The following is a 27,583-nucleotide window of genomic DNA, read 5'->3' as shown; positions in this document are numbered from 1 at the left end:
TTTTTCTCTCCAAATTTTTTCTCTCCATATGGGATTATTGTTTCTCTCTAGATTCTAATAAAAATATTACGCTAAAGTGATGTGATATATAAATATATAGCAACACTGACTAAATAATCACAAGACCCATAACTGCAGTCTGGCCTAGAAAAGATGAGCCTAATCACATACATACACAATTATTGTGTTTCAAATTCCCACCAGCTTCTTAATAAAGACAGAAATGCCATATCTCCCTTGACAGAGAATGAATAATAATAGACTTGGTATGTGTTCCTTCTTGGTGTTATTTCAAGAAAAGAAAACAACTCAAAAAAGGGGGTGTACAGATCACATAAAGGAAAGATGACATCAGTGCTAAAGAAAAGAGTATTGGTAACAGTAGTACCAAAAAAAACTTTAACCTCGTCAAAATTGGGGTTTGAAATGTTAATGTGCCAAGAAAAACAATTCTGTGATATATTACAGTTCCGGTAGTAAATTAAAAATGTTCATGTGAGGCCTTCAACACTTTACTTACATCTCTGGCTTTGCCATAGAAGGCCTCTTGAGACGCTGCCTCCAAAGAGCCAATGAAGAACATTGGGTGGGTCTCACCATACCTGTGGGACACAACAGGTAAACAGCGTATCAACACTTTCAACTCTTTCAACCTTATGAGACTTTAAAGTTGTTGCACTGAACTCACCTTGAAGAAAATTCATCAGTAAAGTGAACTAAGGCATCAGTGTCATTTTGAATATTTTCTGGCACTGCAAAAGACACGAGAATAATTTTGTGGTCAAGCTTCAGATGTGTTGTGCTGAATTGTGACACCGTCTTCCAAGCAATAAACAAGCCTTGAGCAAACTGCTTTTCTCCAACGTACTCATAGGTGATCTTGGGCAGTTCGTGGAGCTCATTCCGAACAGCTCCGTATCGTCCATCCCAAACTCTGATGGATCTTCGAAATCCTCACCCTCACTGTCGCTGATCATAATGACATCTGCACACTGTAAACAATCATTATGGAAAAAGTCATTTAACAGAAGCTTCTTTTTTCCCCCCCTGTTTAATCAGTTAGTATTTACATAGTCTCTGTTGAGGATTGTTGTGAACAGTGATTTTCTGGACTACAACTCCAGTAGTGTCGACACGGACATAAGGAACAGTTCAGGTTACTTACAGTATATAGAAATAAATTATGACGGCACTACATATTTATTTTCAAAAATGAACAAAATTTAGGATGAGGGTTGAAGAAGCCATGTGCTTTTATCTCAGCATACATCAAAGGTGAACATTAAGAGGACCCCAGTCATAATGAGCTGTTCAAAAGATTGCAGTACTAAAATATAACATAGCAACCGTTTAACACAGAATATTTATACAACAGCCCCCCCCCCCACCCCACATTAAAACTAGTCTAAAGCTCCAAAAGGTGTGTTTGAAAAATGACAGAAGCTTATAAACCTCTTCTGTGGGCTCCTGGGCGATTGCTGGTGAGGACCTTCGACAAACACTGAGATGATGGCAGGGAAAGCTGATTCCGGAAAGGGCTAGTGTCATCTAAAACAAATTAAAAAAGCAAAATAAAAGAACAATATTAAGTTTCTTGTACTGTGGTAAATGGTTCATTGATTGATTTGATACCTCGCATTTCCATGATGTTAACATACCAGTAGTAATGTAGCTCATTATTGATTAAGAATAACTGAAGTATAACCAAAACAAAGGAAACTTTACAACAGTTTTATCCAATTTATCATCAATCCAGTGACAAAAGTCAACTTCAGTCAACTGAAACAGGTTCAACAAATGAGCAGCAGAGGCAAAAACCTGTATCGCATGAAAGTTTAGGATGTTTGAACAAAGCCTTGCTCATTTCTCTAATGAGGGCCGATCTCGACGAGGTTTTTGTGCACCTGCAGTCACCATTAGTGTGGTGGCGGTTGATAGTAAAAGAACACCTGACTAATGAGCTCTAAAATCCAAAGCTTGGACTGAAAATGTCAGTGATCAGCGGGGACTCATTACAGCTGGTGTCTCCTTGCTGAGACCCCAGGGGACATCAACTATATAAGCAAGGCTGTTGCAGAGTCTAAAGAATGAAACGAAAGATGACTTTATTAACAAGGGGTGGCATAGCTTGATTATTACAACTTCTGATCAATTAAAAGTACACGCCCACACGCCCACACACCAAAGCATACAACCAATGCAAATTATATTAACAGAAGAATAACTACTATATGATGATTTAAAAAAAAAAGAAAAAGAAAAGAGGTGTTACACTGGATCACATTAGACAAAGCCAGAAAGTGTGAAAGTTGACGTTTCCTCAACACAAAGACCCTTTTGTCAAGTCCTATCAACAAACACTATTACAAGCAGGACTGGCAATCATCTACCCGTGACTGCCTGAATATACTGATACTTCACAATAATGCAACAATGCACTCAATTCACTGGCGTGCTATTTGTTAGGAGCCAAGCAGAAAGCCCAGATGCAAAGACTTTTTTCTGGGAGAGTGAACTTCTAAACAGCGGGGCTGAGGAAGGGCAGGCAAGCCGGGTGTGATAAGAGGCAAGAGACGCTGCTCGTCTCCTGCAGAGGTCCTGTGATCTGCCCCATTGTCCGGTGCAAAGACACACAAAGAGCAGCTGGACACGGGTGAATCAAGAGACGATTATATGCAACGCCAATTGAATCTGAAAAGGGCTCCACACTCGAGGGAGTTTCTCCCCATGTTTCTCCACGACGAGAGAGGTTCCTCCTACTGGCCTCGGTCTCAACGGCGGGGCAAAACAATGTAATCACTAAACCTTGTCAGCAACATGGACTCACTTGTATAACGCTGCCTACCTTGCACAAATAAGAGACGAATCCCTGACATCATATCCCACTGTTTGATAAAACAGTCACCCCTCCCCCCCACCAATAAAAATAGAGCCAAACCAAGTAGATATTTTTTTTTACAAAAATGACCTAAAGAACTGTGGCCACCTGCAAGCATGTCTACAGATTTAGTGTTCACTAACAAAATAAGCAACATTACAATAATATAGTTTGTCAAATTTCAGAGATACACTATTTATTACTTCACACAAAATGTTCCATAGTGCTGTTAAGGCTTGCTTTAAAAAAAAACAAACACCAAAACCTTTTTTCTCTGGTTTTACTATGTGTAAAAAAAAAGTGTTACATTTTGCAAATATTTTGAAAATACACAGTGTACGTTATATAGTGATTGTAATGCTGAAATACAGTTTGTTGCGATAAAAGGGATCTATTCATGTGACATGTCCAATAGTCAAATGCTCTCAAATGACATTTGTGTTGACAGATTTCCAATTATATGAGCTGTTTATATTGATTTATTCCCAAAGGGAGAAAAGTACCTTTCTCTTAACGATTCTTGGCAGGCAAACACACCGTTTATTACAGCCTTCAAACTGTTGACTGAGAATATACTGAAACCGGTTGTAATATTGAACACTGTGTTTCAAATTTCCGCCTTCCCAGCAACAAAGGAGAGGTTATATGAGAAACCCGTTCTCTCCCCTGACAGATCTTGTAAGTGTTTGATTTTGATGAGTATTCCTCCTCCGTGTTGTCTTAAGCACAGAAAATTGCTTTAAAAAAAGCAGTGGAAAAACCACCGATGCAATATTAAAACTACACAAACCAAGAGAGAGACCACTGGCGAAGGGTCACGTCGGCTTTAAATGCAAAAATAGCTCCCATCCCACTCACTGTTGAGGGTAAATGGGGAAGACTTTGGGTTTTTTTGAGCAGTACAATCAGCTCCCATTTTCCAGTTCAGGAGACGAACAGTCTCCTCTGTTAAACCCAGGCTTGAAACAGTCCGACTCGATAAGGTTCGGACAGGTTGAAGTCACCATGTGCCATTTTTAGGGCACAAAAAACTGAAAGTGCTTCCGACCATGTTACAAGTTATTATGATGATTATTAGTATTAACACAGGGCCAAAAAAATGATTGATTAACAAAGTAACCTGTACATCCTCCAATCTGCCTCACACTGTAAATGTGGATTCGCAAGTCCAGCCCTGAAGGCTTCTATAGAACAAAATTCATAGAATACGTATGTGTGTGGAGGTGCAAGGGCCCATTCGATGCTGCTTGTAGCTTTAATATCTTCTTGTATCCTAGCATGACGCAAACCTGTTTGCTGTCCTTTGCCCTACCTTTTTTTCTGCTCACTATCCTCTAACCACAACTGGTGCAAACTGAAAACGGATACCTGAGTCTGGATCAGTAGGAGGTTTGGTCATGATAGAAGGGAGTTTTCCCTTCCTCAATCACCTTGCGAAAGTGGAATTATTTTGGGGTTTTTTTTGTCCTGAGATGCTTTTCTTCTATTAGGCGCAATCTAAAACAACTGGGATTGAATTAAAGACACTATAGAAGAGACACACTGCGTCGACTGTGTATTAACACTCAATTGCAAATGTATTTTTCTTTTTACAATCAAACTTGTATCACAGCAAGGACAGTCTAGTGTCCCGGGAACACCTACAAAGAACACTTAGCTGAATTGCCTCGTCATTACAGAAGTAACTCAACTCTAACTGCTTTAGTGCTGCGGAGGTTAATTGTCAAATGTGCTTCTCATAACAGTAACCTGTGACTTTACAAAGGAATGTGTCAAAGCTATAACTTTAACCACTAGCTAGCAATACTTACTCAACTGCGAGTAACCATCGTGAGCATGATAGTCGTTCACTCATATTGATGATTAATTGGGTCAGGTGGCGACATCACTGTGTGAAATACTGAGCAGAGAGCATCTCCATGGCAAGATGCTGATCTCCTTTAAACTTGTTTGATCTTCTATCTCCTTTGTATGTGACCTTTTTCACAGTTTTATTCAGAAGCGGTAACATCCCAAAATCTAATCGATTGGTCCTTGGATCAATCATCCCTGAGGATTTCATGCAATTTGGCTCAATAGTTTTTGCAAAAACCTGGTCAAATACATACATACAAACAAACAAACTAATTAACTTAATAACTAATCAAATAAATAAATGCAGACGAAAACAACCTTCTCAGCCAACTTTTGTTGGAGAAGGTAATAAAGACCAACTGCCAGTAGAGTAAAGGTACGACCACTGAAGACACGACGTATGGCCGGCCTGAGAGTCCACTTCACACAGAGCTGTATGTATTGAGCCAAAGAAAGATAGATTAAGCTTGAATGGTGTGAAGTAATAGGCTCAGGTCTATTCTGCTCACCCCGCAATCGAGTGGCAATCAAACGTGAGAATCTCCAAAATGACTGCCAAGAGAATCCCCGTAAACCCTTCACCACGACCATGCACAATGAGAGATTTTGTTGGAGGACCTAATAAGTGTATACATAAAGTTGATCACTTCCCTTGTCAAAGAGCCTGGAGGGTTTGGGCTGACATGGATGCAAGGAGGGGAGGTGAAAAGAAGTGGTGGTGGTGGTGGTGGTGGGGGGGGGGGGTGAGTGCCTCTCAGTCCTTTTCCTTGCTTTGACCCAGTGGCTTCTCCCGATGTTGAGGTACACAAGTGCAGCTTGACGGCTCAGTGGTAAAACGTGGAAACAAGGTTGAAGCGCCGCAGGGCATGGGGTCCCCCCCCCCCCCCCCCAAAAGACCCTCCACCACATCTCCACACAAAAGGAACTGGCTCCTCTTTTTTGGATTCTTTTAATTAACACTTGCATTGAAGCTCGAGGCATTCACGGGCCGATACAGGGAAAGAATTTTCTCTCTCCTTCCACCCCCCCTCCTTTCCTTCTCCCCTTCAACCCTTTTTTCCCCCTTCTCTACCCTTCTTTCTCTCCCTTCCTCTCCCTTCATTCTTTCTGTGTTTCCTCTTTTTTCTTTTCTGGTGGAGGCAGTGTTTAGATTAGGTGTCTGGCTGTGAGTGTGAGATAATTACCACTGACAGCTGCAGTGAAGGCAACCAAAACCACAGTATACTACCTTACTCCACTATGCCATTTATGAAGAGATTGAAGAACAGAGAAACTGAAGGGGGGGAGGATTAGAGATTTTTTTTTTTTTTTTAAAGGAACTGGATTGATGCAACGATAAAGATGAGAAAGTGTGTAAACATGTGGAAAACTAAGACCAGACAGGAAAACAAAAAAAAAAAGGAGAGCTGGATTACTTGGTCCAGGCTACTTTGAGTGAGCCAAGCTGCTGACAAGTACAAAGCTCGAAACTAATAAATGACTGCTGGGATCAGCAGGATGCCTAACAGTGGGAAAAGTGGTATCATCTCTCCAACATGGTGTTGTACTTCTATGCTCACACACAGTGGGGAAGCAGTATTATGCTCATCCTTCAATTAAAAAAGAAGTGCTGATACTGATGATTCAACTTGTTTGAAAAAGAAAAATAGGTTCCTCTTCAACTAAAAGACTGTAAAATATTTTAGAAAGTCTTCTGCCACCTTTTCCAACTTATGTGTACAAGTTTTCATTATAAAAATCAGGTAGTCTTTTTTTCATAATTATTTCATACCAGTTTGCCAAAGAGCAGGAGACAGAAGACAACATAGTATAAGATACAGGAAGAGGTTTACTTCCGTCTAATTCCATTTGTATAGTCTAGTGCGTTGATGTAATGTGAAAGTACATTTGTGTTTAAGATACATTTCTCAAAGTATTTAAAATTTATGAAAGGACAAAGTGTGAAAGCATAAAGAACCTGAACTCATAATCTTGTACTCTGGTAGTTACAAACTTAACGTCAGCTTTTAAGAAAGAAGTATTAATTGCGATCAAGCTCATGAAGAGGAACTTCTTCCTCCATAAATAAACGAGAGACGGGGGGGGGGGGGGGGGGGACCTATAGACCAACACAGTTCTGAATGTCACCTCAAGGATTCCAGTTGTGTCAAGGAGGGGCTACCCGAGTTTGCAAATAGGACATGTTGCTACGGAAACCACTTGCTGCCCCCCCCAATAAATCCCAGGTTTCACAGGTAGAGGAGGATTGCATTAATGCCAGGTGGGAAATGGAGGGAGGTGCTGCCCTACAAGGCAAGGCACCTCGGAGGCTCTGCAGCATTAATACATTAGCAAACACCATGAAACACTGCATAAATGTCAGCAATTACTGGCAAGAAGGAGGGGTGGGCGGCACTGGAAGGAAGAGAAGAGGAAGGGATGTAATAAGGATGTCCTACTGGCTGTCAATCACTCCCGACAGATGTGCGGGAAGGACTGTCAATCAAAGCCTCGCTAGTGAAATGAGGCCTATCTGGAAACTGTTCATGCTAAATTGTCTCGGCGAAGGAGAAGCGCCCGGAGGAGTCAAGGGAAGAGCCTCGACCGGGCACATTTCCAACAGCAAGGGAAAGTTAATATCCTGATGGCCCCTGAAATCAGCAGTTGTAAAAGACCTCTGTCATTACTTTCGGCAGTCTTCGCAGCAGATTTGTTAAAGCCACGAGAATCGGGGGGGAATTTGAAGGCAGTGATAGATCCTGGTATTTGCAAATAATGCCGGCGTATTTGTCCTAATCTACTTGGAATAAAGTGAATTTCATCTAGTTTTAACTATAGCAAAGTCCAACATACTTTTCTCTGACTGGGAACTTTTTCCAGTCCTCAGAAGACTTGTTGATTTTAATGCGGTAAAACCAAAGAAAATTAAAAGAAATGCTAAACCAAACATGGGGAAAAAACAAAAGTGTGTGTCGCCACAAATGATCCACAAGTTAGTGAGGAGGGCGAATATTACAGACTGCATTCTGATCAATCAATAAGACTCCTGTGCAGTAAAAAAAAAAAAAAAAAAAGAAATCCGATTTTTTTTTTATTTAAATTTGATTGGAGTCACTAAAGGGTAAGGGTTAAGTGAAACATTATGCTTTAGATGTTTATTTTTCTGCTTTCTCGTTGCCTTCAGTGCTATGAAATATAAAACTAGAACCTCCTTTCCTCAAAAAAATCCCAACATGTTTCATTCTATGTTTCTCAACACTGCAAGTCAGACAGCAATACTGTAGCAGGGCTGGATGTACGAGTCACAGAAACACAGACACACAAATAGAATATTAAAACACTGTTTATGCCAAAATCAAAAATGCACAAAGCCATCTTGAAAACTAAACTCAGGATTCTTGAAGCTTGTCCAAGTTTGTCCTCCGGATATTGATGTAAAAAGAGCGGGTGTTTAATATCTCAACTCCGCAACACTGAAAACAGCTCAGAGTTTTGGGCCCTGGGGCAAGAGAAAACCAGCGTGGGCATATTAAGGATGAAAATATAAAAACCTATATTAGCAAGTACACGATGGCCACACAATTAGGTGTGTGTGAAAAAAGGTTTTTTTTAATATAAAAAGGATTTCTAATACTTGTTTCACCAGGTCTATGTCATCTACCTGCTGGAAATGAGCATCACCTCAATGCTGCTTTGTGCCTCTTCCACTTCCTTTAATTCTCAAGCTTCCTGCATCTAATACCACATACAATAACAGCGTACTGAATAAACTGATCTCTTGTTCACCGTCATTTGAGCATTATATGTCCTGATCCAATTTCTATTCTTCGTACAGCTTGAAATAACTTGGAGCACAATAAACAATGAAACACATTGACTGGACTGCATTTGTGGGGGGAAACGCAACACACAACTACTAGTTTCTCTGAAAGGTGAGAATTTCTTTCTGACCAACTATTTTCTTACACTCCCAACAATGCACAACGTTAATTAAACCAACATCTCATCAACTCGAAGAACTTTCTCAGAAGATAAGAATAACTCTCAGAAGAAACGTATACTTTGAACTGGCTGATTATTCGGGCGAATGATGTCACAATAAGAGGGGTCTTTGTGTACACAATAAACCAACTTAACGAGAGCAGCGACACCAATGGTATGAGTGTTTAACATTTTTAGAATATTAACCGGTGGTGCAGACTCTACTGTCGTCAGAATTTTTACAAATTTATCTTATTTTCTCCAAAAACAGCTTTACTTTTAATCACATTTATTTGGTAAAAATTCTGCATCACTGTAAGAAATAAGGGTTCAAACCAAATTTATTTCTATCATTCATCATCATCAAATTGAAATTCCACAACTATTATAATGCAGCCAATACATGAAATGAGAAACATGAAAAAAAAGTCTTCCAAACTGACCATTACTGCAATTTAAACTATATAATTTGCAAAAAATATTTTCAGAATTCAGTGTATGAGACACAGCTCAGTTACTGTGGTGAAGTATCGCTCGCCTTCAGACGGCACATTTGAAAACGTGAATATGCACACGAATGCAAACACGCAGGTGAACATAAGAGATATCACACACTTGAAGGCAAAGCAGAGTTAAGTAGTAATCGATTCCACTATGAGTGGGATAGTGTGTGGAGCTAAACACAATCTTGGGCCTCTGGCTGCCATGTTTATTGGCCCAAACCCCGGGAGATGAGACTCGGCTAATGAGCTAGACACTAACACTGGCTCCCTACCCGCCTGCTAGGCCAGCCAAGCCCCGGGCTTTCTCTGTTAATACCTTCAGACGTTTCAATAAGAGGGCTATGGCGAGTGCAGAGGCCATTATTACATTTCTGTCTCTTCTCTATGCTTTTTTTAATATCTCCTCAACCAGGAAACGCAGACACTGCAGATGTGTGTGTTTCGCCGAGTGCCGACTGGCCCCATGACGCCACAATGAGCTGAAATCTATTCATGAATCCAGGCCGTTATTTCCACAGCTACCGGAGGAGAAAAGCCAAGGCCCGCTAAGAATCAGCACACAGAATGTAAAGATAACCCCAATAATACATGTAATCCTTAAACATCTTAATATTAAACTGAATATTCATAAAGTGAACCTTTACAATCAATGTTTTTTTTTTGGGGGGGGGGGGCTGAGGAACCACAATCTCCAACCTCAACTCAGAGCAGACCAACACACTTAATATCCTGAACACTTATGAAATGTGGTTTGCTCTATTCTTCTTTCAATGAGAAGCGGAAACTCGCAAAGCTGCGGTTCCAAAGCTGAACAGTAAATCATTTGGTACAGAAAAGCAGAAGCTTGTTCACCCAAAAGGGGTCAGTCATTGTGCCACATGCCCACAATGAGCTCTCAGCTTTGCAGTAAGATTTGTATTTTCGGTTGCATTGCCAGGGTGTTTACTGATCACATAATTGGAAGTCTACAAATATAATGCTAACAATGGTAAATCTGCATCATAGCAGTATGGTTTGTTTGGTGGTTACTGGCTTTACAATTGGCTGCTCGGAGCTGTGATGGAACAAAATAAAGCAAACAATCTTCTGTGGAGTAAAGGGATACATAACCTTTTGTGCACAACAATGGGTGAGATGTTGTTGCCTTCATTGCTAATCCCAAAGCTTTACTTTGAGCCATAAAAACAGGTGCAGTTATTGTTATTTTAGGTTTTGGATATTTGAATAATGGACCACAGACAAATCATGGGCTACAGTCAAAGTGACTGTATCCACCAGAGTACTAAAACATTTTTTTTAATCCTCATTCGTCACAACCATGCACTGCCCTTGCAGCCACTTCCATCATACAGGACACATACTAAAGTATGAAAATGAAGAAACAATGACAATATCAATGCTCTGAATCAGACAATGGTCGCATAGGTCTAAAAAAGAAAACGTTAGGGAGGGGTTAACACAAGAATGTGTGCACAACAGCTTCCCAATGTAGCATGATAAACCATGCCAAACAATTAGCATGGGAACACATATGCTATCAAAGCAGGGCTGTGACAAAAGGGGTCAGAGGTTCCTCAAGGTTCTGGATGAGGGCCACCTCTGATCAGCTTGACTGGGTGTGGAGTGAATGGCTGGGAAGAGCAACCCCTGGACAGGAAAGGTCAGCGGGACTCAATGATGTGAGCTTTAATGTCCACAGATAGGGGGCACAGGATGGAACCGTCTTTGACATCTTAATTAGCTCCAACGTCTTACTTTCACGCGTCTGACAGATGGTTTCGGCGTGGATCGCACGAGTGGAACGGTTTCAAATGTAACTTGGCTAAATAATGCCAATAACCCACTATTAACCTGTGAAGAGTGAAGCCGTGATGACATTTTCCAGTGACTTTAAAAAAAAACAACACAAAGTTATATTCCGACAAAATGTATAATATGTAACCTGCACTTATGGCACAAACAAATATTAAGACGCTATATCATTTGTAGTATTTCTGTGAAATTGTAGATTATGTGTGTGTGCGTACAAAACTTACAGAATCATCGGATGCTGATGCAGGCCACCCCTCCCACTGCTGATGCCGTACTGGGATGTTGGTCAAGTCTGAAACATTTCTCTTCACCTGCAAAAGGGAAAACATTACAATTACTGTTACGCCATGCTAAAAGGTCGAACAGAGGCAAAAGTGGGTCAAAAGTCTGGACAGCAAACAGAGGAAAAAAAAAAACCCACATTACAATAAATGCTCAAATATGACTCCACACTAAGCTTAAAAACTGTGTGAATTTTAGGATTGGACAGTATTTCTTTGAGGGCGTGTATACAGTAAACACGACGCGTTCAATTTCTGCAGCTTTTCTTTCATTCAGATGCGTGAAGGAAAAACAAGAAAGGATGGCCCAGAATGGAGGAGGACTTCAGTCAAAAGGATCGGGGAGGAGAAAAAAAAAAAAAAATTATGAAAAGACAGGCAGTGTTATCAGCATTCTTCAGATGCCACAGCTAATTCCCAGCAACAACAGCTCCACACTCTGAAATGAACAGTATTTCTCTTCTCCCATTCATGCGCGGACGTTTGCATCTACATCACTTAATAACATTCCTCGCTTTTAAACAGTTAGCAGCTGGCGGTGGCCTGTCCTACCAAACGCCGTGTTACACCGTTCAGTGGCTTGTTGGTTTAAAGCCCTAACGCCAGCCTGATGTGCGCCCGTCCAGGTTGATCAAAGCCCCGTCGGCGTCTGAGTGCTGGCGGCCGTGGATTCTGGCGCATTTGGTCGGCAGAAATCCGCCATTCAGACCCGCAGGGCTGGACACTGATGCTGAGAAAACTTTCTATTGTGGAGCAAATATCCCTCAGATACACAAGACAAATCCTGCCCTTTGTAAAACGCACTGAGAAGAGATGGATCCTTGGATACGTTCAGGGCCGCTAGTCAGAGTGGTGGAAACTTAAAGAATGCTACAAATGTAAAGCAGAAGCCAATCTTAAAGCAGGAAAGTGTCTGCAAAACACTGAACTGTAAAGAGAACGGGGGCAGACTTTGTTTGGCGGCAAACACCTTTGTACTTCTTAACACTGCGCATCCGCTTGCATGATATATATTAACTTGTGTAGCCGTATGAAAACATAAAGAAAATTACTTTTACATACAAGTTAAAAAAATTTTTTTCATTTTTTTATCATGGAAACTGAAATCATATTCTATTTGTGCTGGACCGAGCAGCGCAAAGCAATTCGCCGTACAAATAAGCAAAAGAAAAAGAAAAAAAAGGAACAATAATGAATGAGTGGCACAACCATTCTTTGTCTTTCTATCATAAATCCCACACCACACGGCTCAGTGCCTATCCTTATGAAGAGAGGCTATGGGCAGGATAGCAGACTGGGGTCAAAGCGGGTGGCCAGTGTTATTACAGAGTGTAATATCTATGTTTGACCAGCCAGACTACAGGGATTTGACTGACCGGCCGGCCGGCCGATGAATAGAGGGGAAAAGGGAGGAAAGGAGAGGCATAAACACTAGTAATGAAGAGGCTGCTGTCAGAGGTTAAAGCAGCATCAGAGAAACAACAAACTAACGCCCACCACAGAGAGAGAGCGAAGGTGAGAGGTGGAGGGGGAGGAAGAGGAGGAGGAGGAGGAGGAGGAGGAGGAGGAGGAGGACGAGGAGGAGGAGGAGGACGAGGAGGAGAGCAAAAGACACCTGGCAGAAGACAATCTGATCTTACCACAGAAAGAAAACAGCGACACAGCAAGCCTGTGCACCTGAAACTACACCAGCAGAGTGTCCGGGCAGTCGTCCAGCCCTCTGTGACACATGAATACGCTGCTTTTATTAGACTCTGATAAGGGCATGTGAAAAACAAATAAAGTATGTGTGGAATACAAAGCAACCCACATTCAAGGTGACACACAGGCTTCCCTTAAATTAAGCAGGTAGTTGAAATGTTTGTTGCAGCCTTGGTTACAAAAGCATTGTATGGCGGCCACAGCAGCCATCCCACAGTACTGTCTAATGCTGCCCCCTATCTGCCACAACAGCTATCCAAGTGATGCCTTAGACTCCAACTAATAAACAATTACATGATATTACCGACTCTAAATTGTGATTTACCCTCTGAAAAACGGATAAAACTTGCTTTGCTTATCAAATTAAAACAGTACTTTTATCATGTGATATTCGTATGGCTTAATAAATTGAACTCCAGCGACTAATGAAACGGATCCATTACCTGACTTCTAATTAAAGCAGCTAAAATGTGAAGCCAAAGCATTGAACAGAGTGGAACAGGATTTTGACACAAATCTAATAAATCGGTGCTGTTGGGATGTACACGCCAGTTATACACAACATTTGCTGGCCTGGTGGTGAAGCTAAGCTGCTGGGCGCGACGCCTCACGGCAAAATTAATGATCCAATCATTGTAAATGCCAATTGCCTGTAATCCCTGACTGGAAGCAAATCAAAGAAAAGGAAAGGTTTCCGTTAAACAGTCACAAGCACTCTCTCTCCTGCTCTTTCTTCATCTCTCCTAGGCACCAGATGCCATTCTTTCACTCCCTTTTCGATCCAACCTTCCTTTTCTCCGCTCTGTAGCCCTGTCTGCATTTGGGTCCTATATGTCTCCCAGCTGCGGGGTAGAGATGGGGCCCAGGCCCAGCCCTGGGGGGCAGTAGACGAGGGAAATCCCAAGGACAACTGGTCTGGTCACGGACAACTCGGGACCCAGCAGCCATTCCTATTCTACCCTCTACTTCTCTGGCAAACATTTGCTCTCCAGCTTAGCTCAGAAGCTAGCCAGCAACTTACCCCCACACCCTTGTCTGGTAATGCCAATCAGAGTCTACCCAGCCTTGAGCTCCAGAGACGTAGAAGAAAGAAGGTGGAAAAGAGACACTGGGAGGGAAAGATTGAGAAAGAAGGAATAGAAAAGGAGGGGTAAGGGCAGTTCCCTTAGAGCCACAAGGCAAAGCCAGAGTCTTTGGCAAAGACAAACAAGAAGAGAAGACTCCATCCCTATTGATATGCACAAGCAGGGACCATCGGTTAGTCTTGAGCTAAGACAAAAGGGAGAAAAGAGAGAAAAAGGTGCTCTGTAGTGGAGTCCATATGTGTGAGTGGACACAGTTTGAGCAGAAAAGGGAGTAGGCTGAATATGGTGTTACTTCTTTGTTGCATTCTTAAGTCTTTCTATGTTGACAAAAATGAGTTCTTGTAGTTATGGGAGCCATTTATATTGTGTTTACGTCGAAATGCTTTAATCCAATTCCTCATATCGTCTTTTACAAAGCAATTTCACCGAGATTATCCACCGCCACTACCCAGCCTGGTGACTGCACTTGCACCTGTAGCTGGCAATTGAACTTTTCTAAGACGGCCCTGGCATGGGGTTATACACAAGACATATGTAGGTTAAAGTTGTGGGTCTCATTTTCACTGCAGGGGATCCTTGAGATGCCTAAAGACAAGCATATGCAAGGAAAAGACCACGACATGCGGGCCTGTTTAAGCCCACATTGTCCTTTCTCCATCCCCTATTGCCTCTTACAGCACCCCCACCAAGCCAACAGTCCTTTGCCTCCTTTCTGTGTCCATGGCTCCCCCCTCCCACACCACAGGGACCCCTCCCTAGTGTTTGTAATCCCAGCAGAAACACTTAAGGTTCACAGTGGGTGCTCATCAAAACCATCTGCCTGAGAAGAGAGTGAGGGAGAAAAAGAGGGATGATGGAGGGGGGGGGAGAAAAAAAAAAAAAAGTAAAAAGGAGAGAATGAGACAGAAGTCCAGGGAGGCAAGTTGCCTCCAGTGCAAATGCTGGTTTTACTAATCTGTTCAATTAGCGCCATTACAAGCTCTGCTAGTAGCCCGATTATTATTGGCGTAGTCTTCACCAGCGCATAAGAAACACATTTAAACCACAGTAGCTGCAGCTATCAAGAAAAGATTAAAACCTCTTAATATAAAATACAAAACACACACACACACACTAAAAAACACTGAGGGCTTGACAACAATCCAAAACTAAAATATCTACAGATCCTACATGTCTAGTACAAATGGTGATTATCTAATTTACAAATAGGAAATGATTGACCATCACACCTGATCAGTTTCGGGGGGGGGGGGTGTTTTCTCTACCTGTGACAGCAGGCGACACGCTGAATAATAAATGGGGCATGCTCAGGTCTCGCTCGATAGTGGTAGGGCAATAATGCTTTGGTGTGTGTGTGTGTTTGAGAGTGCCGACTTGAACTCATATGGGCCCAAACATTGACACAGACGCACATGCTTACTCATCTACATAGGCAAGCAAGCACACACTTATATTTTCATGCTCCTTAACCTTTAATCCTTTTGCAGCTGTGATGGTAATAACCAATAGATAGAGGTGTACTGCTTTCACACTGGGTCCAGAATGAGTCGCTATAAATATTTCATAGGCTGCAAAATCTACTGTTTAGTTTCAGATCAAGAAAATGAATAGACTCTTTCGATTTCCGTTGCTCCTGCATGCTTAGATCAAACAATGTTCAGTCATTTAAACTGCCTTCGAGACTGCTGAGGGGGGCAGAAAGACGAAGCACGGGGAGAGTGGGGAGAAACAGGGGGAGGCTGTACCAAACTGCAGCTGTGAGAGTAATTATGTGCTCTGAAATGTGATCATTTGTGATGAATAATGAATCGATGGCTGAGATAGACTAGCAATGTTTGGAAAATGGAATGAAAGCTCTGTTCTGGGAGACTGGAATCGGGTACAATAATATTTATACGAAAGCCTGTGGGTGCATTACTGGGAACCTTTGGTGCGACTATGCGCAAAAAATGCTTTTCTGGTGTCCTGTAAGGTCTGGGTCTGCACACTCTGTTGGTGACTTACCTCCTGTATGGTTCTGAAGCCGGGGAAGTTGAGGTTGTAGTCCCTCTGAGCCTCGCGGTGGGTAATGACCAGCAGGAAATTCTGGTTTAACGACTCTTGGAGAGCACTAAATAATGGTGGACAAATGAAAACACTGTCAGAATTACTCAGAACAACTGTAGAATAAAAAAAACAAAACAGGAATTAATGCAGAGAGTCATTAAAAACACAATATCGTACAATATGAGGATGCAAGAGAAATAAAAGACAGAGGGGGGGGGGGTAAAGAAAACACGAGTAAGAGTAAAGGGCAAGCTTCGACTTGTCAACTGGTGGTAGTCTGCTGGTCTACGGGGAGGTGGGTGCCTCCTCAGGGGGGCTGTCACCCACTTTACTGGTTGTGTTTTAACAAGCCTGGTCAGGGCTATGTTCAGCTCAGCAGGAGCCTACATCTATGACCACCTGCACAGTAACAGCATGGAGTCCACAAACCTGCATTTATACCAACAAAGCTGGAGACTATTAAGAAATACACTTGAGGGGGGGGGGGGGTTGATTCTTTCATTCATAAAGCATCATCAACCTACTCAGTCATCAGGTTGTATGTTACTTTGGAAAGAACGAAAAAAGCCGTAATAAATACAGCAACAACACAAGAACTAGAGTGTAAAAAATATTAAAACCAAAACGCTGTACATGTTTTTCTGGTCTACTCCGGATATGATAATCTAAAGACACAGTGTACTGATAAAGAAATTCCCGTCATAATTAGTAAAAATGCTAGTAATTCACGTTTTCCTTTTCATCTCAGTGCGTGATCACTGAGCATTAATGGAGGAACAAATAAGCAATGGTGCATCCAGGTGACGGCATCGACTCTGGACGGACACCAGTCGCTTACTCTCTAACTTACAGCAGTGTCAAATACGCAGTTAGAGAAGAGGAGGTGGGGGAATCAACTTTTGGAAGCTTCATTTACAATAAGCTGTGAGGTTAAGTAGCGTTTTGAGCAAACGCTGGGTCTGTGATGCTGAATAGCAATGGGAGGCTTAAAGGCCGAAACAGGCACTTAATCGGGGCTCAGAATCGAAGGAGAGAAGAGTTGAGAGAAAGAGAGGGATGAGGGAATTAATATGTAGCGCACACATTAATTATGCAATCACACCCTTAATCTGCGCAGATCTGGACGAGCTTATGTTAACAGAAGCTCAAATTTACTGTAATGACAGCATATTTACATTGACTAAAACTACGAAATCAATATGTAAATGTAATGTTTGTTGTAGCTAACTGGAGAAGATTGGAAATGTGTGGAGTGGGAAGGATGGATGCATATGTAATAGGGCTGAGCAGAAGGATGAGAGAGATGTGTGTGCATGTGTGCAAGCGGGAGAGAGAGTCAGGCAAAGAGAGAGAGAGAGAGGCACAGAGAAAGAAAGAGAGAGAGAGAGAGAGAGAGAAAGAGAGAGAGAGAGAGAAGAAATGGAAGGGGTAGGGACACATAAATAAGGATCTAGCTAATATCACGATTATGTTTGGACACAGTCCCGAGCTGCTGCTGGCAGGCAGCTCGACTCCTAAATAGGCAGAGATAGAGGGTAAACTGAGAAGAAGTGTTACTCTGTCCTTCCAAGCAAAGAAAGAACATCTTATCAGTCATTTATGGCAGGCCGGCGAGCCATTTGGTATGTGCGTGGGTGGAGTTCTGTTCAAGATTTACTTTGAAAAATCAGATTGGTGATTGTGCTCTATAGCACAGAGATACTTAAATAAAGGCATTCAGGGGTGGGGGAAATCTGCCATTCTCAGCCAGTCATTCCCGTGCTGTTCCCATCTGCCTAAGAAGACTTGCTGGTTCATATACAAATGGCAAAAACCATTGTTTCAAGTCTAATACATCTTTGAACTGCTTTCACCGCTGATGTTTTCAGAACTGCGGGTCTTTTGATAGAGGCAGGGCCCTCCAGCAGTACGGGGTTGAAATGTGGACGTCTCACTGTTTGCTTCTGCTTTCAGAAGTCTCTTTCTCACTCAACACACACACACACATAAACGGTGACATCCAGGTCGGCCTGCAACATCTCTGGAGGCACGTGACATGGCATAAGGGTGTCGAGAGGGAAAAAAAATGTCATTTAACTTTATGGACAGCAAAAATGGAGCAATTTGCAGGGGGAGAAGAGCAGGCTAAACAGATTGGTCTCATTCTGAGGTAAGCCCATTGCCTAAGCTGCGAGTCCCCGCGGCACAGAGCAGACTCTAGACCTTATTAAACTAGCACTGCCAGGCACATTGATGCACACACACGCGCGCACAATGTGACATGTGCCGACAAAACACAAATACCCATACTGAGACACGCCAGTGTCCCACACACACACATTCTCCTGGACCTCTGACTGATGGAAACTGACAATCGCACTTGTCTGCTTCCATTGTTGGGAGTGCAAGAAGACACGCAGACACGTCTTGACTCTAATAAGTAGAGAAGCTGCCGACGCCACACACAGGGTCTTACCTCCTCCACATTTTGCATCCACAACACGGCAGGAAAAGTCGAAACCGTTCAGACTCTGCTCTGTTTTGATCTGCCATCTTGCCTCGAAGTTAACGAGCATGATAAGCTGTTGGATGCTGCCCATGAGAATGACTTTAGTTAACTGGCTAGGTTTTCCTCAAGCCCCCCCCCCCCATGTGTCGGGTACAGACGAGGTGACACGCAGAACCAGCCTCAATAAAGGCTCACAGAACATAATGGATAATTATTATTTTTTTTTTTTTCAAACTTATTTGAGAGTTAAAATTAAGATACGCTTTCACTGGCAAACACGCTAACTGGGAGCAGGAGGAGAGTAAACAAGGAAGGAAACAGGCGCCACTGAAATATTCATCAATCCTTCATCATTTATGCAAAAGATTAGCTCCTCCTCAACACCCTCTTGTATTCACAGGCAGTCATCAACATGGCCACAGAAGAAAAAGAAAGAAAAAAAAACACACACACCCTTCTTCATACCAGGCTTTTAACACCGCAGTACTAACTGCACATCGCATCACATCACATCGCTAACTAAATAACTACCTGAGATGAATTGGTGCTCAAAGGAAAATCTCCCAAAGCCTGAAGATTTATTTCTAATCAAACAAGACAACCAAGAGGAGTTTGCTCAGCAGGATCATAATGACAGTGCAGCACTATTTAATCAGTCAGTTTGGTTTCGGTCTGTGTGCAGCATGAGCCAAGCTCTACAAAGTAATTGCCAGGGATATTACCATTTATGGGACATTTGCATTTTTACTCAGCAACAATTTGAAGCATATAAGCACTATGAAATTAAATTGGGGGGGTGGGGAGTGGAGAGGGGGAGGGGGGAGGAGACTATTGTCTAAAACTAACACAAACTCAAATATAGTTTCATTAACCATACTCACAATACACAATATATAATTAAACACAGCCATAATATCTGAGCAAAATTGTGAAACTATTAAATCGTGGCATTAATAACCAGACATTGCGGAGGAGAAAAAAACATTATGTGCTTTGTAGTATTTAGGTTTGTGTCCTAGTTTACAGTGAACTCCTACTGTAAACTGATGCAACTTCATGGGTTTATAAAAAGTCACAACTATGTCATCCAGTGCTATGCGTTTTTTTTTTGTTTTTTTTGGGGGGCTCCATTTCTTGTTTAAAGGAAAAACACATATAAAAGAATGTCAATTGTTTTTTTATTCAGGTATGCAGTATTTTGAGATAATTTGACAAAACACTAGAGCCACAGTTGAGGGAATTTGCGAGATGGCTCCTGTAGATATTTTGTTATTCCTAAAAAAAAAAAAAAAAAAAAGCATACTTTTATTCACTTAGTGGCCCCTTAATTACTATAACCCACCAAGCATAATGCAATAGTCTATTTTTGATACAATGTTCAGGTTAAATTGAAGGTTTTAGGTCATCAGTGGCTCTACTCTACTACGATGGATTGCATTATTTTCCAAAGGGTTTCGCCACATTCTGCCTCCCTCTCACAAGAGATTAGCACCACCTGTCAGAAGAACGCCATGCAGCACAGCACCACCGTTAATTATGGCCTCCGTAATAAACACAAACATATAATTACGCAGTGCCGGCGCAAAAACATGATAAACTTCATAAAAGGAAGAATTTATGGCAGCGCTGTTGTGTTGAATTGTGCGAGATTATACTCGTGCACCCAATAAAGAGGCAACTGACTGTGTGGATATCTGAAGCAAACATTGTTGCCGGATGCATGTTTGAACACGGCTTTAGAGTGTGCAACATCCATCCAAGTTAAGACAAACAAACAGACAACTTAGAGCAGAATGAGATACATAGTTTTATGAAATGTTACTAATTAGATTTTCTTCTATTTTCAGATTAATCGCGGTTCATCCGATGATGCTAATCACATGCTGGAAATGGAACAACAGATCTGGATTTTGTATGGCTTATGACAGGAGACTTGTGGGGTGGCAGGTCAAGACGACAGGAAAACTGTTGCGTTGCAATCGTTTTTGTTTTGTTTTTTTCCAATGGATACAACACTATCTGTGGCTGGTGTAACATCTGAAATCCTCGCCACACTGTCCATTAATTGGCATGTCAAGTACAGCATACGACTGACATTATTTTGGTGTCTAAATAGGACATAATTAGGGATGAACCAGTACCACTTTTTTCCTGAATGAGTAGTGTATTTGCAATCGAGTATTCACCGATACCGAGCACTGAGGTTAATACACACATTTATTTTTGCCACAGATGTTATTTGAACAACTTTCCCACATTGTGATGTACTGTACAATAAAGCTTCTGTTATCTGTGTGTGTGTGTGTGTGTGTGTGTGTGTGTGTGGGGGGGGGGGGGGGGGGGGGGGCTTTGTTACATCTGGTGCATCCCTCGACATAATATTAATGCTACGTTCTGTTCTCTAGTTTGAGCAACAGTTAATACAGTAAACAGAAACAAAACTGTTGTAAATGTGTCCTACATGATATGTGGCTGATGTGACAAGACAGACTATAATTTCCTGGTACATCATCTATAATAGATTGTCAACATATTTTCACTTTTTTTTTTTTGGGGGGGGGGGGGTAGCTGCTGAATTGGAACTAGCAGCAAGCATGCTGACACGAATGAATGTCCCAGGAACTGATGAAATATCATCAAAGGCACAAGTATCTGTCAAGCTGCTCTTTTTTACAGAGCGAGTAGTTGCAAATTTTCACTATTAAGCTACACAACTGTAATAGTGTCATATGTCATAAGAGAGCACAACAGTAGCATAGTTTACACAAAGATCAAAACACAAAGCCTTAAGAGGACCCGTCACTACACCTATTTTTACTTTCCGACACTCAAATAAACAAGGGCAGTATAATTAACTTTTTTTTTTTAAAGCATGTCTCCATTTCATAAAAAAAAGTGTGATGCAAGATCCACAAATGTGACTGCCATGTCAGCGACCCCTTTATCACAAACAATATCCCTCATCGTGTCTAAATTCACCCATCAGGTGATCCAAAAATAGCTTATGATTAATAAATGTCACTTCAACATCAAGATAAATATTCTTCATTCTCTTAATAGCATATCTTAAAGGTAAATGTCGCTATATTATTTGACATCGTCAACTTTATGGCCTCCGCACACAGGAGGCTGTGTCGTCTGCATCATATTTTCAGGCACTTACATGAATTTGCACATACTGAGGATATGTGGTGTGACTCAAGTTTATTTTTACTTCAAGCGAACAGCTTGTTTGGTCTCACTGCAGGGGACTGCTCCTCTCATATTCTGGGATGTGTCACCTATTCTCTCCCAGTATGGTGGCTGGGTCAACACACACACACACAGACACACACAGACACAACTCCTTTCAGTACAGACTGTCCACCATTAAAATAGTTGACACAGAATAATGAGTGCCTGACACCCAAAATGATATCGATAACACTTAGGGAAATGGCAACGGTGCTGCTAAAAAGACACAGCAGTTAGTGGGGGAGTGAGAAGATGAGAGGAGGCAGAGGAGAGAGAGAGAGAGAGAGAGAGAGAGAGAGAGAGAGAGAGAGCAAGGGGATACTGGGGAGATGAGGGCCATTAGCTGCCAACACAATATAACTACCACTTAGCCTAACTAGCAGCCAAAGCGGCAAAATGCCAAATGAGTTCTTTCATAAGTGTTGTGCTGACTGGGCTATTGTCGGTGATTGTAGGAGAACTTCGGGAGAGCTTCTTTTTTTTTAAATGTATTTATTTATTTTGAAGCCACTGTCAGCAAACAAGGATCAACGAAACACACACAACAAAAATGAGGAAAAAAACGAATATCTAATAAATAGATCATTCTTTAAGAGGAGTGAAAGAAAACAAGTACCCTGAAATGCTTTTATGATTAATTTCTTTTGGAAACAACAAATAATTACTATGACATTGACAGCATAATCAACAACACTAATAATAATAGACAATTTTAGAAACATAATTTATGCGAGTCTGTATAGAATTTTATATTAAATATTAAAAATAAGTGTGTATCGTTATTTTTCTCTGAAAACCAGTGTAACTACCATTCTACTTTAGGACTCAACTAAAAAGATATTTTTTTAACATTGATTAGATTTTTGTTTTGGTAAACCAAAGGTTCACATATATTACAAATAAAAATATAAATAGGACTCTTGTTTTTAAGCGAGCAGCACTGTACACTGTATACAAGTGAAAATCCATTTACATCTTAATCAGCTTCACGTTCCCAAAAGAGATCTGCAAATACCAGACAAAGTGATGGATGCAATTTCCTTTGTGCTTTGATTCAAACCCTAAGCAAGCTCAGCACAAAACCACACAAATTCAAAAACAAAACAAAAATAAATAAATAAATACACAAAACATTATTATTGACAATAAAGTGCCATACACTTGAATCTATCCCTACAACCCCGATGTCTTGTCATAAATAATAAAAAAAAAAAGGATCTTGGTTCTTTGACAATATAGAGGCATGTGAGAGTCGGAATAATATTTCTTTGGAAGATGTTTACCTGCCACTGATTAGAAAACAATCTCATGTTCCGCTGCCACCTGTGACTGTATTACTGCTGTGACTTTACATTGAGCTGACTGACATTTCAGAGCGAAAGCCTGCTAATACCACCAGGCACTGAACCTCTGGATAGAGACACTGCTTTTATAAAGGGTTCTCAGTAAATCGGTACTGTCTCTATGACATTGTGACTGTTATGATTTAGAAGCGAAAGGGAATAAATAATAAATATGAAGCTGGGATATAATATCAACAGGTTGTGAAGATCCAGATGTAAAAAAAAAAAAAGCAAAACCAAAAAAAAAACACATGACCACAGCAAGCAACAATATCAGGCTGGAAAATACAAATAAAGGAGCAGAAATTGTTATTTACACAACACAGAGATTGTGGCAGCAGACGCTCCTCTTGAAATGTCAAAATGGATGTGGGGAAATGAATGTGCCCCAGCAGGTCAAATGTCTCTTATTAACTCGAAGAAAATGGCTTTTGATGGCTGGATACTGAATACATCTTCGACATAAATTGACAGAGACAGCCACCTACTGGCCACTATTGGGTACTGCATGCATGTGACTACATACTTGAAAATGTGTGCCCAGGCTGAGAAGAGGAGGAAGATTCACGAGAGTTTGACAGATGTACTAAAAAAAGAAGGGCTGTGAAGGGTGGTGGTCTGAATACCTGTTATTGCTGGTGCTGGCTGTCGCAGCAGTTTCTGGCGTCAGGACGTACAGGGAGTTGTTCTTGGGCAGATGTAAACTTTTTAGCAATGTCTGATGAGACACAAAAAAAAGACAAACCGCTTTAAAAACGGACAAATAAATGAAGACGAGTTACAGCTGTAGAGACAATTATTGTTCAGCAATGGAACCTGTGCTCAGATCATTTGTGATTGTGAACACACGTGTTCATTTCTAAAAGCACAATCTCTTCCCATTAGTATTTTAAGGGGAGCCTTTCATTTTGCGCATTTTGACTCGGAATGGAAAACTTATCAAGAACAAATTTCTATTGATTGTGGGATAAAAAAATCAAAACAGACTTAGGCTCATATGCAAAATGTTATTAAGGTCAGGATAGTTGGTTGCCAATATTGTCGCGTGCTTTGGAAATATGTGTTGTGGAAACGACGATCTGATGTTACAAAGAGTCTAAGAAAAACAGAAAATCAATTAAAATGTAATTAAATAACTACATGGGAGCAACAACTAGTATCCCTTGTGCTTTTCTACTTTCTTGATACAATATTGTAAGCGCATAAAAATATTTTAAGAAAGAAATTAAAACAAAATGGAGAAAATTAACTCACACTATCAGACACATCGCCATTCTTCCATCCTTTCAGTTGCAGTTTAGACAGTGGAACACCAAGTTGTGTCTCGAGGATTTCTTTGATGTTACCTGTAAGTTGAAATAACACAAAGACAAGAACTCAAGAAATCAGTTTTTCCCCCCCAACAGACAAACAGTGTGCCCTGTGTGGAAGAGTAGACGGAGACAAGTGTGTGGCTTTGTCTTTAATACGGGTCAACTGGACTTCCTCCACCGTATGGGGACTTAAGTCATCAATTGGGACAGAAATTGGGACTCCTTTCGAGGAAAATTATTACTTTTTCAGATCACTTAAGGTTACAGCTGTGGCACTCAAAAGTGTGGTGTGCACAAATATAACGGGGGAAGGACAAAAATAATCGCAAAATAATAAAAAAACTAAACAAAAGGTGTTTCAGAAAGAGGGAAGATAAAGCGTCGCCGGTTTAATAAATCCAAATCAGAGAAACGAAAATGTCAAGATGCTTATCTTGGAGTTGGGTTTCAGTAAATGAACAGAATAAGGTTTTATAATTAATCTTATACACGCGGACTGCACACAGCAAGAAGCTTAACAAATTAAAAAGAAGTCTGGAACGTGGACTTCTTTCATAGAAAACTCTAAATATTGTCAGCAGGGAAATTATTGCAACAGCATCAGTGAATAACAAAGACATGCATGTTCACTGCAGTTAATACAGTTACACAGTGATTGTGAGCCGTCACGTTTGTCTTTGATGCTTAAGTAAGGTTGGCATAATGACAGTATTTACTTGTGAAAATTAAATCAGGTGGAATTTGTAAATATTGAATTGAGGCTTGAATTTTTCTCCCCCCTAAAAATATACGACAGCACTTTCCTGGGAAAATACCCTCACAGGCAGAACATGGCCACAGACTTTTTAATACAACAGACTCTGCCAATCCAGACTCTGGTCGAATGGTGAAATTAAATGGCTCAGTTGGTGGAGTGGTAGTATGACAAACAGAAGATCTCAGGGTCAATCTCCTATATGACCATATCCCAAAATGTCCTGTAAACAAAATTCCTCTCAATTGATGAACATCTTGCATCCGAGTGTGTGAAGTGCTTTGAGCACTGGTAAAATCACTGAAAAGTGCTAGATCAGTGACATCTAATGCGAGATGTTTTGTGCGTATGTGTATATACATATAAAATACACGTTAATAAAAAAATTTGCAATTTCCATTTCGTGTTTTAATCCTGATAACATGTTCAATAAAAGGACTTGATCACCCTGTTATAGTTTTGTTGGGGTGGAGAGTCATAATTTATACGTCAAGTAAAACAGTTTTGAGAGCCACTGCATTAAAGAACGGGATACCCAAAGAAAAGTAGTAGTAACCACTAATGAGGAGTAAATAAAGACGGAAATTATTATATGTTAATGTTCTGGGTTCAAGTCAGTTGCATATTGCTTGAGTGTTTCTCACCAACTGTACTGTGAGCCTCTTCAAGCACCAGTGACACGGAGCGCTGACGGTACTGCACAGTGAAGTTGATCATCCGCGGCTGGCGCTCAACAATGTGTCGGGAGGATGGGCTGATTGGGCAGAAAGCTGAGGCAGAGGAGGATGATGGCGGAGAAGAGGATGAAGGCGAGGACGAGGTGGGAGGGACGATACCTCCTGCTGCTGCATCAGCTGCTTCTGAAGGGCTGGCCTGGCTGGGCTCCCTGTCAGGGAGGACAAACGTATGAATTAAAAAAAAAATTTGACTGGAACATTTTTAAGATGTGTTTTTTTTTTTTTTTTAATGTGTCATTAAATGTTATGGAGGGCAGAATTCAGTGTATTGTATTCAGTGAATTCAAATTCTAAAATCTAAGAAGGACAAGTCTTAGTCTTTCAGCTGCTCCTTTCAGGGGTCATGAATCGGATCATCTGTCTCCATCTCATTCTATCTCTTGCCACGTGTGTAATACCGACGATCTCCATGTACTCCACTACATTGACAAATCTAATGCTGGACGGCGCCATCTCCACTTTCCTTGTCCAATACATCTGAAAATATGTTCTCAGTCCCTGTCCAACCCTTCTTAACATGTCCTTTCTATGTTAATCTCTACTTTTCAACCTGAGGTGTTTCTATGAAGTGTTTTTATTTATGAAAATCTCTGCACATTCAGTCACAGCCAGATCTGGATGAGAACCAAGTTTCACACAACACTGTCAATGGTTTAAATGTGAACAAAGTATACCCTTTGTGACTTGAAGAGACCTCAGGAACTGTTCTGCAAGAAAAAGAACAAAAGAGGGTCAGATTCAGTCTTTTGAACAATGAGGTCCAAACACATAGATAAAAGAAAAAAGAAAAATCAACATATATGGAACAGTTTGGATCAGTAACAAGAGAAAAACTACTATATACCAGCCATACTTGCTTCCTGCATTATCTCATGTTTGCACCAACAATTACTTGAAGATTGGGAAATAATTGTTCCTCATATTGGCTGTATTTAATAGAGGAATTAAAAAAAAGAACTGTACGTGGATTATTGGAATCTGTGCACTGTACATATCTGTAATTATATAAATATCTTCATACAAATACTCTTGAACAAAATCTTAAAATCGCAGTGGGGAAAGTCAAAAAGCTACGGGAAGAGACAAGAGACAAGAGACAAGAGACAAGAGAAAACAAAAACCACAAAGTTGTTGATGGGGTTTTCTTAAAAAAACAAGAAAAATAATTAAATAACAGGGGCAACAAAGGACTTTGCAGAGAGTATTGATCGCTTCAAAAAAATCCTTCAGGTATGCTTGATGAGTGTGCTTCTAGGAAGTTGGTGGAAAAGTGAATGCGGTGGCTTCACAAGAGGACTTCCACAGCCTGGAAACGAGTGTTCTTGTAAACTCTCTTTGTCATCCATTCTTAAATTCTTTCCATGGGCAGGACGGTCCAAAAGATTGACATTATCCTACTAGAAGTCCTTCAGGGGATTCTTGTTGAATGTGGCGCAGTCCTTTTTGAAAGACCAAGTGCCTGCTGCAACATCACCACAAAGCCAGGCACGAGATAAATCCCCCGAACAACCCGGAGCTCCATTGCTCATTGAAGAAAAACACATACCCGATTTCGATCACTCTCGTGTGAAAAAATTTAAATTAAAAAAATCGG

General features: G+C 41.0%; 1 protein-coding gene across 1 annotated transcript in view; it reads right to left on the bottom strand.

Annotated features, from left to right (window-relative positions):
* Positions 1-27,583, bottom strand: part of faf1 (Fas (TNFRSF6) associated factor 1) — a 68,416-nt gene that overhangs the window by 29,175 nt on the left and 11,658 nt on the right. The window contains exons 4-13 of the mRNA XM_080505891.1: positions 26,664-26,696; positions 25,897-26,138; positions 24,440-24,531; positions 23,812-23,903; positions 16,079-16,184; positions 11,232-11,318; positions 1,453-1,548; positions 869-992; positions 689-752; positions 521-602 (exon numbers count right to left, since the gene is read on the bottom strand). Of these exons, the coding sequence (XP_080362017.1) occupies positions 521-602; positions 689-752; positions 869-992; positions 1,453-1,548; positions 11,232-11,318; positions 16,079-16,184; positions 23,812-23,903; positions 24,440-24,531; positions 25,897-26,138; positions 26,664-26,696 (1,018 nt within the window). The remainder of the gene's footprint in view (positions 1-520; positions 603-688; positions 753-868; positions 993-1,452; positions 1,549-11,231; positions 11,319-16,078; positions 16,185-23,811; positions 23,904-24,439; positions 24,532-25,896; positions 26,139-26,663; positions 26,697-27,583) is intronic.

This window comes from Blennius ocellaris, assembly GCF_963422515.1.
Source record: "Blennius ocellaris genome assembly, chromosome: 12".
Taxonomy (NCBI): domain Eukaryota; kingdom Metazoa; phylum Chordata; class Actinopteri; order Blenniiformes; family Blenniidae; genus Blennius; species Blennius ocellaris.
This window is presented reverse-complemented; position numbering and strand designations above follow the sequence as displayed.